Source organism: Glycine soja, chromosome 2 (genome assembly GCF_004193775.1).
Source record: "Glycine soja cultivar W05 chromosome 2, ASM419377v2, whole genome shotgun sequence".
Lineage (NCBI taxonomy): Eukaryota > Viridiplantae > Streptophyta > Magnoliopsida > Fabales > Fabaceae > Glycine > Glycine soja.
The window spans coordinates 839,904-856,529 of NC_041003.1; the positions used below are offsets into that span (position 1 = coordinate 839,904).

At 32.5% G+C, this 16,626-nt stretch overlaps 2 protein-coding genes across 2 annotated transcripts; both read right to left on the reverse strand.

Annotated features, from left to right (window-relative positions):
* Window positions 1-3,762: 3,762 nt before the first annotated feature.
* On the reverse strand, window positions 3,763-10,436 carry LOC114378041 (pectinesterase-like). Its single transcript, XM_028336552.1, has 2 exons — window positions 8,434-10,436; window positions 3,763-4,758 (listed from the first exon to the last, which is right to left on the reverse strand). The coding sequence occupies exons 1-2, from the start codon at window positions 9,437-9,439 to the stop codon at window positions 4,043-4,045; spliced, it is 1,722 nt and encodes a 573-aa protein (XP_028192353.1). The 5' UTR covers window positions 9,440-10,436; the 3' UTR covers window positions 3,763-4,042.
* A 1,353-nt stretch (window positions 10,437-11,789) lies between these two features.
* On the reverse strand, window positions 11,790-15,770 carry LOC114378051 (pto-interacting protein 1-like). The gene is made up of 8 exons (XM_028336564.1): window positions 15,553-15,770; window positions 14,623-14,719; window positions 14,144-14,394; window positions 13,923-14,049; window positions 13,415-13,688; window positions 13,127-13,259; window positions 12,881-12,967; window positions 11,790-12,396 (listed from the first exon to the last, which is right to left on the reverse strand). Exons 2-8 carry the CDS (start codon window positions 14,705-14,707, stop codon window positions 12,268-12,270), a joined length of 1,086 nt encoding a protein of 361 aa, XP_028192365.1. The 5' UTR covers window positions 14,708-14,719; window positions 15,553-15,770; the 3' UTR covers window positions 11,790-12,267.
* Between the last annotated feature and the right edge of the window lie 856 nt (window positions 15,771-16,626).

Here is a 16,626-nt window from a genome sequence, read left to right on the forward strand (position 1 = left end):
AACACCACCAGCGGAGTGACTTGTGAGGCACCGATCAGTAAACATATTTTGCACTATGATATAAGGCAAATGATAGTAATTTTGAGATAATGTTAACGTTGGAGAAACAAAACATAAGACAAATCAAAAGTTAGTACCAATTAATTAACAACTCATACTGTTTGGTATCAATTAATTAAATTGGATTTTTTTAAGAGAAAGTATTAAATTGGATCTTAACCGACGATATATATCATAAGTAACGACATATAAATATCTCATTATTTTAAACATTTTTATTTTTTTTATTTCCTATCACATCATAAACCTTATTAAATTTATATATTTATTTTCTCTCTAGCTATTTAATGAATGGGAGGAATATTCATGTAACATTTTTCATACACCATCTAGCCAGAAAGAGGAAGAAAGAAATAAGAAATAAGTGGAGCATGTTAATTACGTTTTTGTAAAGAGTGGTTTTTTATACACACAAGATATTAGGGATTTCCATTTTACACTCAATTAATCCTACTTCCATCATGTCAGCTCATTTAATTTGGAGGTAAAGTAGGACCTTATCACACTAAAGCAATGTTATTTAGTGTGAAATCGCAGGTCTTTTGCTAGTATATCAATTCGACAATTATGTACAGTTAAAAATGTATTCTTGCTTTTTTTATAAACCTACCATCTTTGATCAGTTCTCACCTTGTAAAGAAAAAAAAAGAAATAGAAAAGCTAAAATTTAAGTTTTTATTTTTTACTTTGTTATTATAAAAAGGAACATATATATATAAATAAATAAATAAATATATATATATATATATAAGGGTAATGAAAAAAAAAAGCATGAAAAATTATTACTATTAACTCCTATTTCTTGAAAAACTACACCAAACAAGTTTTAATAAACCAGTTAAATAAGAATGCATATACGAGCAGTGAGTATTTTTTTAAGGACAATGATATTTAAATATCTATTTCTTTTCAAACATCTATTATTTTTATCTATCTCTCTTTTTATCACATTGATCATAACACCTAGTTAATATTAGCTTTCTGTTTTTTTCAAGAATGCAATACTTACTGAAGGTTGCAGTTCTCATTGTCTTGATACCATCTCCATAGCTTTTGTTACCAGTAACAATGGTCTTTGTAGGGCCACCACCGTACATAAGATCAATATTAACTAACTCTTTAGGAACCAAGATGTACTCGCATAGATGCCAGCCTTAACATAAATAATGTATCTGCCTTTGAAGTCCTTGCATTCATCAAGGGCCATTTTGATGATGCCAGCGTCAGCACTGAGGCTAAGCTCCACTGGTGCTATCTGTCACTTTCAACGCATGGATCACGCTCTTCGTGGTTGCTTCCACTGCAGCCACTATGAAGGCTTTTGGGTCTAAGGTGTTGGTGATTTGAGCAGAGCTAAGAATCTCATGACAAAGTTTGGAGTTTTCATTGCCTTCGCATATTGTCTCCACAGACTTTGGATGATAAGCTTCCACTTCGTGATGATGATTTTTGTGCTTTTTGTTATTAAGGACAACAACAATAACAACCACCAAGAAGATAAGAGAAATAGTACTAGAGATGAGCACTTTAATTTCTTCCTTTCAACATTTTTTCTTGTTGTGACCTTTTTTTATTCTCTCTCTCAAGAAATTATAATCAATGGAAATATGAAATATGAATCTCCTCCTCTTGGTGGGTTTCTTCTTCGGGAGGGGGTGATATATGATTAATCAGAGGGGATGATATGTATAAATATATAAAATTAATGGTAGAAAAATTAAGAACCAAAAAAAGTGGGAAAAATGGGAAGTTTTCTAGTTTACATTTTAAACTTGGTTTCCAAATCTGAAAACACTTACTACGAGCCCAAAGTCAGCAAAAAAAACACATCAAGCTATTAATTAACTATTGATTAGCACAATCACAATCTTAAAATTTATAAGAATTTGATCTATTTATACTTCTCTTTCCAGATTTAAATAACCTAAATTTTTAAATATGATATATTGGTCAACTTTATTTTTTTAAATAATATCATAAAAACGAAATTTAAAAATTATATTTTGAATGTTTGATAACTTGTATAATATATATTTTAATATTTTAAATAAAATAATTTCAAAAAATTATTGATATTAATTCATTTAATTTTTTTAATATAGTATTATTATTATTATATTTCATATTTGATATATTATATTATATTATATTATATTATATATATATATATATATATATATATATATATATATATATATATACTCTATATTTATTATATATAAAAGAAATAAATGAAAATGTTTAAAAAAAAAGTAAGTTACACGTGGCATCTTCAAGAGATTCACAAAATAAATTGATTAGAAATGTTCACCTAGATAAAAGAACTAAATCTGCACATAATAATATAATTTTAAATATAATTAATGATTGTCTATTTAAATTAATTTGTAAGTTTTTTAAATCAATTTAATGTGTAATTATGACACATTATTATTATTATAAATTTTAGCACGACATGATGACACGTTAGGAGATTTGTAATTAAGATATTTTATGTTATGACACAAATTCCAATTTAATTAGTTCAACCAGGTGTGAATCAATTGATGATCATTAATAAAACGAGTAAATAGGAAAGGATAAAACAAAAACAAAAAGTTGCTTTCATTTAAATCCTATCTTCATCCGTGTCATCTACATTATGCTTACAATTTCATTAAAGGAAACGGATCTCATTTATGAATGAGAAATTATACCTGTAACAAAATTGTGCAATAAAATAATCCATATATAATTAAGAGAGAGAAAGAAAAAAATATTTAAATTTAAAATGTAATGAACGATAGAATAAAAGAGAGAGGCAAACAATTTAAAATATAATGTTCAATAAATTGTTGCATAAATTATTATTAACTGTAACACTTCTCACATGAAATGACTAAATTGAGTAGTAAAATACATTTTGAAAGAGATGTATGACAAATTCAGACACTAAATTTATTGTTTATTCTTATATTATAAATAATTTATTAAATTTAAAAAATTAAAACAAAAAAACATTAAAAAAATCACTTACACAATAATCAATTCCATGCAGTGACAGATTCTGAAAATGAAAGATTATTTTGTGAATAATAAAGAAAAGGAAAGATTTCATGCTTAATTTGGGAGGAAATTATTTTCACGCGGGGATCCACCAAAATTTTTGTATTTCCTTTTCATTTTATTCAAAAAACAGAAAAAAAAAATAATTATTTCCATCTTACTTTCATCATTTCTACTTCCTTTTTCACGTAATCAAATTAACAAGTTCTAACTGCCAACTGAAAACCGGCTCTTACACAATTATCTCAAATCAAGATTTTTCCTTTACCTTATTATTAAGAATTCTTTGTTTTTCTTGTAAGCAAAAAGGACTCTTCGTTTTTTGGTTTTAAAAAATATTTTTCTAAAATAAAAAAATCCAAAAAATATGTATAACACATATATACAGCGAATAGTTTTTAAGAATTGTTTCAATTTTTTATTTTTTAAAAATTAAAATATATTTTAACTTTTAGTTTACAATTTTCTATTTCTCATATTTTTTTTTTCTTCATGCAAATAAGTAATGCTCTCTCTTTGATCAAATATAACTCGATCTTAGACCAGAAGATAATGATGTATAGATACCTTTGTGCTATTTTGACATGCTGGGAGAAAAAAAAAGTATAAATATAATTATAAGTGATATGATATAAGAGAGAGAAAAAAAATATTAGATTGGTGTTTAAGATGCATGAATATCCATATATTGATTCCCCATAATACACTTATGAGGTCATTTTTCAAAAAACAATATAAAAATTTCACATGTATTAGCTGTACAGTTTTCTCATGTTTAATTTGTACAAGATATGATATGATTCCACCCTAGCTTGGAAGAAGAATCACAACAACTGTGCTGAAAACAAAGCTAATTTATTTATTCTACATAGACACATTAATTTGCACACAAAATAACAAAAAAAATCTTCCCAAGATTAGGCTGCAGTATGATGCCCTATTTGGTGAAACCAATAGTATAAGGAACGCCAGTAGCCTTCAACCAACCATCAGCATCTCCAGCAGGTCCACCTCTGAGGAATTGGGCAGCAGTGAATTGTGCAGCTTCGTTCTTATTAATATTGGGATGGTAACCCCTCCACTTTACCCTTCCTTGAACGTTAGAACCAGGTCCAACGTTAGCATACTCAGCATAGTACAACGTATCAAGATACAGGTTCCCATCCCAAGGGGTCCACCCCTCTGGCTGAATGAAGTCGCCAATGTTCGATTCCATAACCACTGTTCTCGCGAACTCCTTCCACGGCCTCCCCAAGTACGATTTCGTTTGGAACCTTGAAGGGAACAGAGCCTGCTCCGGCAAGATCTCGCAGTTCTGGAGCACAATTCCTGTGGCCATGTTCTTCTGCTTGGTTCCATCTGCGGTCACTGTGTTGAATTGGTTTGCTTCTGGCTTCCTTACTATGACTCTTGAGTTCTGAATTAAGGTTGCAGATGCTCCGAAGATGAAGTCTATGGTGCCGGAGATTTCGCAGTTGCGGTAGAATTGACGGTTCGCGTGGACGTACAATGTGTCTTGGTAACCGTGCATGGCGCAGTCGAACATGGCCGACATGTCTCCCTGGTTTCTGAATGCCACTGCCTGGTGCTTCTTCGCGCCAGCGGTGTTCTCGAATGCGATTGACTTTGCGATGAATCCAGGTGCAGTATTGGCTGTGTGCATAATAATCACGCAGAGTCAGTTAATAATGCACTTCTAGAATTTAGATGATTATGATGTTAGAAATAATAATAGTAATTAGAAAACAAAGTATTGTGAGTTGCTATTAAAAGATGAAAGAGTGTGAGTTAATAAGAATTAAGGGATATTATTTTTTGTAATCACTATGAATTGAAAGGGTTATGATATTATGTCCATTTAGTGTCTTAATCGAATAATTATGTAATGCTTATGAGTTGTTCTACTATAAATAGAACATCAAATCATGTAGTTACGTGTGTCAAATAAAGATAATATTTCCTATAATCTTTAGTCTCTTCTTCTCTTTTTCTAACAAAGTGACATGAGAGCTTAGGTTCCAAATTGTGAGAAATACTTGGTGAAGGGAGTGAAATACTAGTGAGGTGAGAGATGACAAACAATGACTCAAACTTGTTTCAATTCCCTAGTCTTACAAAAGGGAATTATGATAATTGGTGTAATTGCATGAAAGTTTGGCAAGGTTCCCAAGATGCTTGGGAGGTTGTGGAGAAAGGTTATAGACAACATGAAAATGAGGGTTCTTTGTCACAAAATGAGAAAGAGACTTTGTTGAAGATGAAGAAGAATGATCAACAAGCACTTACATTCATCTATCAAGGTTTAGATGAAGGCATGTTTGAGATGGTGTCCAATGCCTCCACCTCCAAAGAAGCTTGGGAGATTTTGAGGACATCCCTTGAAGGTGTTGACAAGGTGAAAAAGGTGTGTCTACAAACTCTCCATAGAGAGTTTGAATCCCTGTGTATGAAAGAGTCCAAGTCAATTTTGGATTTTTGGTAATAAAGTGGTAATGGTTGTGAACCAAATGAAGCATTATGGGAAAAATATGGAAGATGTTCACGTTGTAGAGAACATTCTTCATTCTCTAACCGTAAAATTTGATTTTTTGGTTTGTGCAATTGAAGAGTCAAAAGACATCGAGTCAATGATCGTGGACCAATTATAGGATTCACTTCAAGCATATGAAGAAAGGTTCAAAAGAAGAAACAATGAGCCTTTGGAGCAAGTTCTTAAAGCCAATTTTTTTGAAAGAAAATGGAGGAGAAAAAAGCCAAAGAGGATGTGGTTGTGGAAAAGGATGTGGACATGGCCAAGGAAGAGGAGATCGTGGCAATTGTGATAATAATGAAAGAAGTTATCAATTCACTAGAGGTTATGAAAGAGGAAGAGGTAGAGACAATATTTTGGAAGAACAAATGAAATTAGGTATGATAAATCTAACATTGAATGTTTCAATTGCCATAAGTATGATCATTTTTTATGGGAGTGTAAAGCCAATATTAAATGCTATAATTACCATAAGTATGGTCATTCTTCATGGGGGTGTAAAGCCAATATTGAATGTTATAATTGTCATAAGCATTGTCATTTTTCTTGGGAGTGTAAATCCAATGTTGAAGAAAAAGTCAATTTTGTTGATAAGAAATAAGAAGATGAAGAGTCAGCACTATTGCTAGCACATAATAAAGAAGAAAATCATGATGACAACTTGTTGTATCTTGACAATGGAGCAACTAATCACATGTGCGGTTACAAAGAGAAATTTGTGAAGCTTGAAGAAAAGGTGAAGGGAAATGTTTCCTTAGATGATTCTTCCAAGGTACAAATCCAAGGGAAAGATATCATTTTAATTTCCTTAAAAGATGGTGCTCACAAAATGATCAATGATGTTTATTATATTCCTAAACTAAAAAGTAATATTTTGAGTTTGGGACAACTTGTTGAGAAGGGGTATGAAGTTCTCATGAAAGATAATTGTTTGCGGCTTAAAGATAATTGTCAAGAAATAGAATGTTCACTTTGAGCATTAAGACCAATGAAGCAAAATGCTTAAAGGCTAGCATAAAAGATGAAGCATGGTGTTAGAATATGAAGTTTGAGAAGATGAGAAGATGGTGAAGGGGATATCTCACATCAACCATCCTAATCAATTGTGCAAAGCATGTCTTCTTGGCAAGCATGCAAGAAAAAGTTTTCCCAAAGAAGCCGAATCAAAAGCAAAGGTACCTTTCCAACTTGTGCCCACCAATGTGTGTGGACCAATTGATCCTCTTTCATTTGACAAAAATATTTTTTGCTCTTTATTGATAACTTTAGTAGGAAGGAAAGTAACTTTAGTAGTAGGAAGCAAAAATCCAAGGCTTTTGTAATTTTTAAAAATTTTAAGGCTCTTGTAGAGAAGGAAAGTGACTATGTAATCAAGGCTCTAAGATCCAATAGAGGTGGCAAATTCACATCAAAAAACTTCAATGAGTTTTATGAAAATAATGGAATTCACCACCCTATAATGGTTCCTAGAACCACACAACAAAATGGGTTAGTAAAGAGAGAAAAAATAAAACTATTATTAATATGACTAGATGTATGTTGAAAGTTAAGTCTATGCCCAAGAAGTTTTGGGCCAAAGCTATTCCACATGGAGTTTATTTTTCTAACAGCTCTCCTACAAAGAATGTCAAAAGCCAAACACTTCAAGAAGCATGGAATGGAGTGAAGCCAAGAGTTGATCATCTCAAGTCTTTGGGAGCATTTCATATGCTCATATGTCTGACCAAGGAAGATTCGAGCTTGACGATAGGAGTGTGATGCATGTGTTCATTGGTTATGATGCAAGTTCAAAAGACTACAAATTGTACAATCCAAGCAATGAGAAGATTGTTGTATATAAGCATAGAAGTAGAATTTGATTGAAGCATCATCTTCCAAAAGGAGTTCAAGTGAAAGACCAAGAAAAATGAGAAGTCTTCAAGATATATATGATGAAACTGAACTTATATAAATGATTTGCTTTGTCTTTTTGTTGACAATGAGTCTTTAACCTTTGAAGAAAATATGAAAGACAAAAGGTGAAGACAAGCCATGGAGAATGAAATTAATGTCATCAAGAAGAATGATACTTGAGTTATCAAAACTTCCTAAGAGTCTTGAACCAATTGAAGTCAAATTAAATGAGTGTTTAGGTTTAGGGAAAAAGATTGCCAAAAAGAAAGAAGTGGAGTTTTTTCATGTGAAAACACAAAATCAAGTTCTAAATATTTTCACTAAGTCCCTCAAATTTGAAGATATTAGAAGATTGAAAGCAAGACTTGGAGTGCAAAAAAATTAATTGAGGACTTTCTAATTAAGGGAGGAGATGTTAGAAATAATAATAGGAAATAGAAAATAAAGGACTATGAATTACTATTAGAAGATAAATGAGTGTGACTTAATAAGAATCAAAGAATTTTATTTTTTTTGTAGTTATATATTGAAAGGGTTATGACACTATGCCTATTTAGTGTCTTAATTAAATAATTATGTAATGATTATGAGTTGTTTTATTATAAATAGAACACCAAAATCATGTAGTCATGTGTGTCAAATAAATAAAGAGAATTTTCTCTCTAATTAATCTCTAGTGTTTCTTTTCTTTTTCTAACATATGATTCGATTAATTTCTACATGCCACGCACATGGTCAAGTTTTTCAATTTACATTAAAAAATTTAATAAATCTCAACGATACGTTAGGTAAAGATTAACTTAATCCATTCAGATATCTTGAAATTAAGAGATATAATAGGAAGAAAAAAGAAGAATAAAAAGGATATGGAAGAGAGAATGTATGTATGATATTAATCAACTTACCGAAGGTGGCAGTTTGCATTGTCTTGACGCCATCTATAAAGTTTTTGTTACCAGTAATAATGGTCTTGGTAGGGCCATCACCATAAATCATGATATTCTCTGACTTCTTGGGAATAAGGATATACTCGTTATAAACACCAGCTTTAACATAAATAATGAATCTGCCTTTGAAATTCTTAGGGTAGGAGTCAATAGCTTGCTTAACGGATTTAAATTGGCCACTACCATCTAGGGCAACCACTGCATTGGGTGGGGGTGCATCTCCTTGGTTCATCTTATCAAGTAGCCTGCGATCTGCAGCAGAGAACCACGTAGGGAACCCTTCAGCATCAACCTCGAGAAGACGACGAGAAGCCGGGTTCAAATCCAACTTGAGGTCAAAACTCTGAAGGATTTTGGATAAATTAGTGACAATGTCAAGGACTATGCCAGTGAGCTTCCCCATTTGGTCCAAACTATCTGTGTGCAATTGTTTCTTAACCTCTTCCTCACCGTTTGTCCCGTTGTTAAACCCGTCCATGCAAGATTGCTGGTACGAGATAATTGCACTCAACCAGTTCCTGAGGTCAGGAGATTGATCATGCAAAGCTTGAATGTTGTGTTCATTAACCAAATTAGCCGAGGACTCGATGCTGTCCAACGCGAATTCGATCAAGTCCTTGCAATCATCAAGGGCCATTTTGATGCCAGGGTCTTTGTCTCCATGTTCCACTTTGAGCCTATCACTCATGTTCAACGCTTGGATCACACTCTTCGCCGTTGCTTCCACTCCAGCAGCTATGTATGCCTTTGGGTCTGAGACACTCGAGCTTTTCACGGTACTAAGAGTATCATGACAAAGTTTAGGGTCATCGGTGCCTTCACACATTGCCTTCACAGATTTTTGCTGAGCTGCTACTTCAGGATCAGATGTGTCCTTTCTATTAACAACAACCACCACACCGATGGCAACACCCACCACAAGGATTAGGGAAACTCCAGATACAAGTATTTTTCCGTTTACCATTTTTCTTTTTTCTTTTTTTTTTCCTTTTTGAGATTTTTTTTTTTTTTATAATGATAGAACAATAGGAAAGATGAAATATAGATTTCCTCCCTTTTATTGATTTCTTGTACGGGAGGATGATGTATATATATATAATTGATTAGTATATTCTTGTATGTATGAATCACACATCACTACAATGATTCAAAGGAGTTTATATAGGTAGCTAGTTTAGCAAGCTTTTCTATCTTCTTGGAATTGATGAGAAGGGGCAGCCTCAAGATGAATGAGTGTTCAGAATTCACGTTGGTTTTCAGAAATTTTAGGAGGAAGGATTAATTAGGACACCACTATTTCTTGAACAACGGTTTATTGCTATGATGGAAAATAATCTTCCTATAATAAGTGAGGCTGTTATTTCCTGAATAAGATTTCTGTGTTGAGTTGATGGTAGATAATGTTTGCTTACATCGTGATGGCCAAGAATATATAGTTGAGGCCTGGACCATTTTTCAGTCCATAGATACTTTGAAGTCGCCCTTTGGTTTTGCAAACCCGCACGATTATTTGTGGCCAGGTGGACTTGAATGACTTGTTACCATTAATATAATTAAGAGGATAAGGTTAGCGCATTATAAAGACGATTTGAGTCTAAATTATACACGGGATAGTGTGCGGAGTGGAAACACTCAATGTGAAAAATTGAAGATATTTAATTAAAATTGACAGTTCAGTCACACGATTTTTTTAATTAAATATCACGTGAATTTTTAAAAATATTACATAAAATTTGTAATTAAATATACAATGTAAACCGGTAATTTTAATCTCATAACCTTATGGATTTAACTAGCAAATTGAAAATCAAATCTGTCACCTCTACTAGCCAGACGATAAGGGTTACCTGCTCCTAAGTTTGATTTATTGACTAATGAGACTGATTATTTTTATTTGATAGTAAACAGTATATTAAAAAAATTATATCCTAAAATTCCAACATCCTGTTGGTCTAAGTAACACTCAACATAGATGAATTCAATATTTGTGAATGAAAAAATATAATTAGAAGAAAAAATTCACTTAAAAATAATTAATTAAATTTTTCAATGTAGATTAATCGATGTTAATTTTATTATAAATTTTGGTTTGATCTCTAAGCATGGTCAATTCTATCGTGCACAAGTTTATTAGGTCTCCAACTATGCATAAGTTTTTTCAAATCCTTGGATATAACAATATGATTAACTAAACTTTTAATTTTTTATTTTTTTAAAATTTGATTTTTAATCTCTAAACTTTTTTGTTTGAATGGTAAAGTTTCTTTTTTTTATTAAGATTTTTAGTCCTTAAACTTTTATTTATTTAGTGAAGATTTTTAACTTTTAAAAAATTTAATTTTTAATCCGTGAACAAAATTTGAATCGATTATTTTTATTTATTTAATAAGATTTCAAAAACTAAAAATAAAAATATTGAAAAATTTAGAAACTAAAAAGGTTAAGGAAAAAAAGTTAAAAAATCTTGATCAATCAAATAAAAATAATTTAAGGACTAAAAATTTTAATCAAAAAAATTTAAGGAACCTTAATCAATCAAACAAAAATTTAACAACTAAAAATTAAATTTAAAAAAATTTAAAATTAAAAACTTAATTAATTCCATAAAATAATCAATGGCTGAGATCTTGAGATTGTATCATGTACACAAAGCATGGGATACCAGTTTTTATTTTAATTGATAATTTTTCATGGCAAAGGTATTTCTCTCTCTCTCTCTTTCTTTGTCAGATTCGCTCCACCGCAGTCTCCTCCTCCACCTTGACACCACCGCCGAAAACTTCCATGGTAATTTCCGTTCGGGGAGTGAGGATAGACGAGGAGGACACCATTTTCGAATCAGAAGATCTTCTCCTCGCAGTGGTCACAAATCTAGTCACTAATGGCGGTGCGAGCAAGTGATAGGAAACGTAGAATAAAGGAGAGAGACAAAGAATAGGTCATTGCAATTCCATTTTGTTTCCAAGGCTTCTCAATACGTTGAAATCATTTCAATTAAAAATCAGAATCCTCCTGTTTATTTTTTATCCAAACACCTAACAGAGAAGAGGAGAACGACACCATGTCCTCACCGTACAACCGGTGCAAAGCAAACCTTATTTAGACACAATTTATCACAGGTAGGTGAGGTAACCAAATCATTATTATGTGTAAAATTATAGAAGCCATAATAAAAGTTGTATGATCCCACTTTAGAGAACACTTGTATGATCCTAAAACACTTTGCATTGCAAGATAACACAAATCATTCGAGCATAAAAAATCTATATGATTAAAAAATTAAATACAAACGAAACAACAACCACAACATTCAGCAGTGAAACGATATTTTCTTTTTTTTCCTAAAACATTGGAATTGAAATTATGAGTAATTTATACAAGTCTCAATTTGACAAACAGTTTAAGAAAAAATTAAAAGAATCAATCTGATAAGAACGGCTCTTGGTGAATAACTGTTTCCAGTAGAGATAGTCCATTGACTTGCTCTTAGCTTTGAGTATACACAATTCTGTTTTGTAGTTTTTCCCAACACTTCATCGTAAAGATGGCAATCATCCCAGAAGTAAAAGGATAGAAGGGGGAAAAAATAGAGAAAGCAAATACAATAAAATGAATAAAAGCAAGAAAACCACAAAGAACCTCATGGATTATGAACAAAATGAATGCAGTGTAAACAATGGGATATAGAGTCATGTCTGAGCAATTTACCACCAGCTTCTGAAGCAGTCTCTTATATTTTGCATGCACACTTGTGCACATACTCACAAATATAGAGAGAAAGTGATACAAAGATTAATTTGGTGTTTCACCGGCAGGTCCAGGTCGTGCAGTCAACAAAGGTTGAAGAGCTTTGACTACAATGCTCATGTTTGGTCTGAAATCAGCTTCATATTGCACACACAGTGCAGCAACAGCGGCCATCTGTAATTAACCAAGTATCACGTTGTTATCCATGAGTATTGTTCAAGTATATATTTTATCTTCTGGGTATCTGTGTTTCAATAAAGATTCCCAAAGAGAGAAAAAATTGTATACTGTTTCTGCATTAAAACATTTGTATATTTTCCTCTAGCATAATGACTCTTACTGAAATTGAGATCATAAAAAACATAAAGACATTGTCTTCCGATTGCTCAACTAATTAATATATCCAACAAATTTCCACCTAAAGGGAATGATACAACAGTTTTAGATTCAAAATTTGGTCTTTTGCATATTCAGTATACACTACCTAAACCAAAAATAGAATTCTGATGCTATCTCTAGAGTTTTCCAATTCATATGCATACAATTTCAAATAATATATAATCTATAGAATATTTTCACGGACATTCAATACCACCTTAGCAAGAGAATGGGAAAATAAAATTAAATGAAGAAAAATACACTAAATTGAAGTAAGCACCTTAGCAACAGCTTTGGGTGGGTATTCTCCTCCTAGTCTTGTATCAACACACTGCCTGACTTTATCCTCACTGAGTTTTGGTGTAGCCTGAAACAATATACATCAATTGCTGTCATCAGTTTCATCAGCTAGGATTTTAGAATCGACAATAGACCATAATAAAAAACTTTAGTTTTTCCTCCTTTTGACTGGAGTGTGTGTTCAGGGGCGAGGGGATTAAAGATAAGATATAGCTTAAACTAGTACCCAAGTAACCAGACTCTGTTGTCCACGTGGTAGTGTATGATCAACGGGTTTCCTTCCAGTCAGAAGTTCCAGAAGGACAACGCCAAAACTGTATACATCACTCTTAGCATTCAATTGTCCAGTCATTGCATATCTGCATCCACAAGATTAGACAGATAGTAAATCAGCAGTCTGAGGCCAGGGCACTAGATATAATCAAAAGTTTGTTTCTCCAGATATAATGTTTGTTTATTGACTTTAGTCAACTGTGGCAGAAAGGAAATTGATAAGTTGATAATCATGTCTTACTCCGGAGCATGATAACCAAAGGTTCCAAGGACACGAGTAGAATGAAGACGTGCAGCCATGTCGGGAGCCTGATTTGATAAATCAAAATCTGCAATTTTAGCAACATCATCATCAAAGATTAGCACATTACTTGACTTGATGTCCCGGTGAATAATATGTGGATCAGCCTTCTCATGCAAGTATTCAAGTCCTCTTGCAGCCCCTACAGCAATTTTTACTCTTTGTGCCCATGTCAAAACTGGACCAGGCTGTGCTCCTTTAACACCTTTTCTGCCTGCATGTACAACAACAATTATGAGAACATTTATAAATAATAAAAATACAGACTTGACTAATATATCTCTCGAGTAGTGTGACATTGCCTCTCGAGGCAACAAAAAGAAAAAAAATGTCAAAAGCTATAACTCCTCAGTTCTTCTAACATGTAGAAAAGCAATTCAATTAACTGTTAGAGATGTTAATAGTTATAATTTAAGTATTTAACCAATTGAAAGGCAAAACTATATACCGTGTAAAATATCATGAAGAGACCCATTAGATGCAAACTGATAAGCAAGAATACGGGAGCTTCCATCAATGCAATATCCAAGCAACTGAACAAAATTTTCATGCTTCAGCCTTGATACCATTGAAACCTAAAAGTTCAAAAACAACAGGATTTATGGGAATTGAACAACTTAATGAACTGACAAAAAAAAATATAAAGCCAAGGATGCCACATATAAATACCTGGGCTAAAAATTCCTCATCAGGCTGTTTACTGGCATCCAAATTCTTGATTGCTGCAGCCTGCCCACTTTTAAGAACACCATAATATACTCTTCCATAGGATCCCTCTCCAATCAGAGAATCTTGACCAAAGTTATCCGTAACTTCTTTCAGTTCATCTGCTGATATATTAGGAACTTCAATGGGCTGAGGTTTAACAGGCTGAGTGCCCTGCTTTGCAGTTTGAGAAGCATGATAATTTCCATCATTCCCTGCACAATAGAATTTATCACAATAACTTGGTCAAATTCAATTTTCAGGTAAAATAACATCAAACAAATTAAAACAATGAAGTATTCATAATGAAGCATTTCAATCACATATTACATATCCAATCCAATTGACATGGAAATATCATTCAAAGATGCATGAATGCTTGGAGTTGCAAACCATATACATCATCCCTGATTCATTGCTCTAGCTTATATGAGCCAAATTACCTGCTGGATTTTTTACAACATAGGGTCCTCCACTTTCAGCAGCCTTATGGAGGTCATCCTCTTCGCAACAGCTGAAACAACTCATGATTCTTTCCCACTGAAATAATCCAATAGGCCATTAAATCATACTAACAACTGTTAATTTTTAATCTTGAATACAAAGTCTATCAAAAATAAATAAAAAATCCATCAATGAAGATGTTTATTCCTGCAAAAGAAGATACATCCCGATGGCAATTGCAACTTTCATCAATTCTAAAGGAAAGAAGGAAGGAAATAGTGCTATTCTGTGTGGTTTCTTTCCAATTACAATGAGTTCTAGTTTTAAGTGTGTTTGGTTTTCAGTTGGCACACATTCCAAATCACATGCAACTCAATCCATGAGTCTAGTGTCATTGGACTCAACAGCCGTTTCAGGCTTTCTTATCTCAGCATAGCTTCATTTCAGTGGCATGATATGAAAATTTGAACGGACGCAACGCAATGCTTCCACTCATTTGATTCATATTAATTAAAACACGCAACATAACCCTGCTTTAACTTTTAGAAAAAACATCAAATAGAAAACTGAGATTATTACATTCCAAATTATTTGCATAATTCCATCATCATTGAACAAGAAATGATGCAAGAAAACTACACGGCCGTGAAATCAGTATCGGCTTCCACTATGGTAAGCTCAACGCTTTGGTTAGCAAAATCTCAGTGCAAACAAAAACGGATCGAAACACTTTCAGCCAATCAGAGCAAAGTGCAACTAAAGACCAAGATATCAATCATAGATCAGTGAAACGCGGAACAAGTTATTACCGGCGGAAAGGTAAATTTTGTAGGAATATAAAAATAAAAAATAAAATAACGGTAATCCATAAAAGGAAAGGCGATCGCAAAAGAGACATTGAAGAGTAAGTGTGATAGATCGATGAGTACCTGAAATAGGAAAGTGAAGGAGTGAAGGGGAGGATCTAGGTGAAAGATGCGCAGGATAAGCAGGGAGGAGTGCGTAGGATAAAAGAGTCGAACAAGTGCTTGAGTCGCTTTGAACTGGAATCGGAATTATGAAGGTGGTGTTACAGAGTTATTAGTGCATTATTAGACATGAGTTACAATGATTTTTATTTTTATCAACAACTAATAAGTATAAGTATAATGATTCATGGTGTATGTATTTAAATGCCTCTTTTACGTGTTCGACACCGACCTTGCTAGCCAGACTTGACTTGCCAGGTACACACTACACACTGGTGGGTACAGTAAATTCTGAATTGCTCTGGCTGGGCCTCGCCGTGTTTCAATTAGTAATCTCAAGTTTTGTTAATGAAATTGTCAGGACTATAATTATTATTATCCTCCTAGTTAATGAATTACTTTAAGAAAATATTATTTTTGTGTCATATGTAACTTTGATTTGTTTAAAATTAAAAAAATTGATTATATAAACAATCATTTCTTACCACTTGTTTAATAATTATATTAAATATGAGTTAAATAATTTATTAATAGAAACTCTTATATAAAAAAAAAGTTAATTAGCTTGCTTTAAAAAATTGGTGTATTTAAATTACTTCGAGTTGAGGTGACATAAAGTAGTAGATTATATATATAATCTAAAATAGATTAAAAAAAATCCTCAGTTCTATAATGTGATCATTGATAATTGGTTGAAATAATCCTGTGGCATTCACTGGGATTCTTAATATTTTCATCTTTTAGAAAGTAAGTTTGGTATACTATCTTTTCAGAGCTATTTTAATCTATCCTTCGGAAGAATGTAATCATACTTTAGGATAGTTACATCCACTAATTATTTTGTCATACAAAAACTTCTAACGCGTGTTTTATGTGTTCAAAATCGCGTTTCTAACTTCTACCGATAAACCATTTTCAATTTCTCTTTTTTAGAAAAGTCTTGGACCACACTAACAACTATAACATATTAGTGAAAGCCGCGCCACGTTAGACTGAACGTGTTTTTGTTTTTGTTTTTTTTTTAGCAAGCGTAGG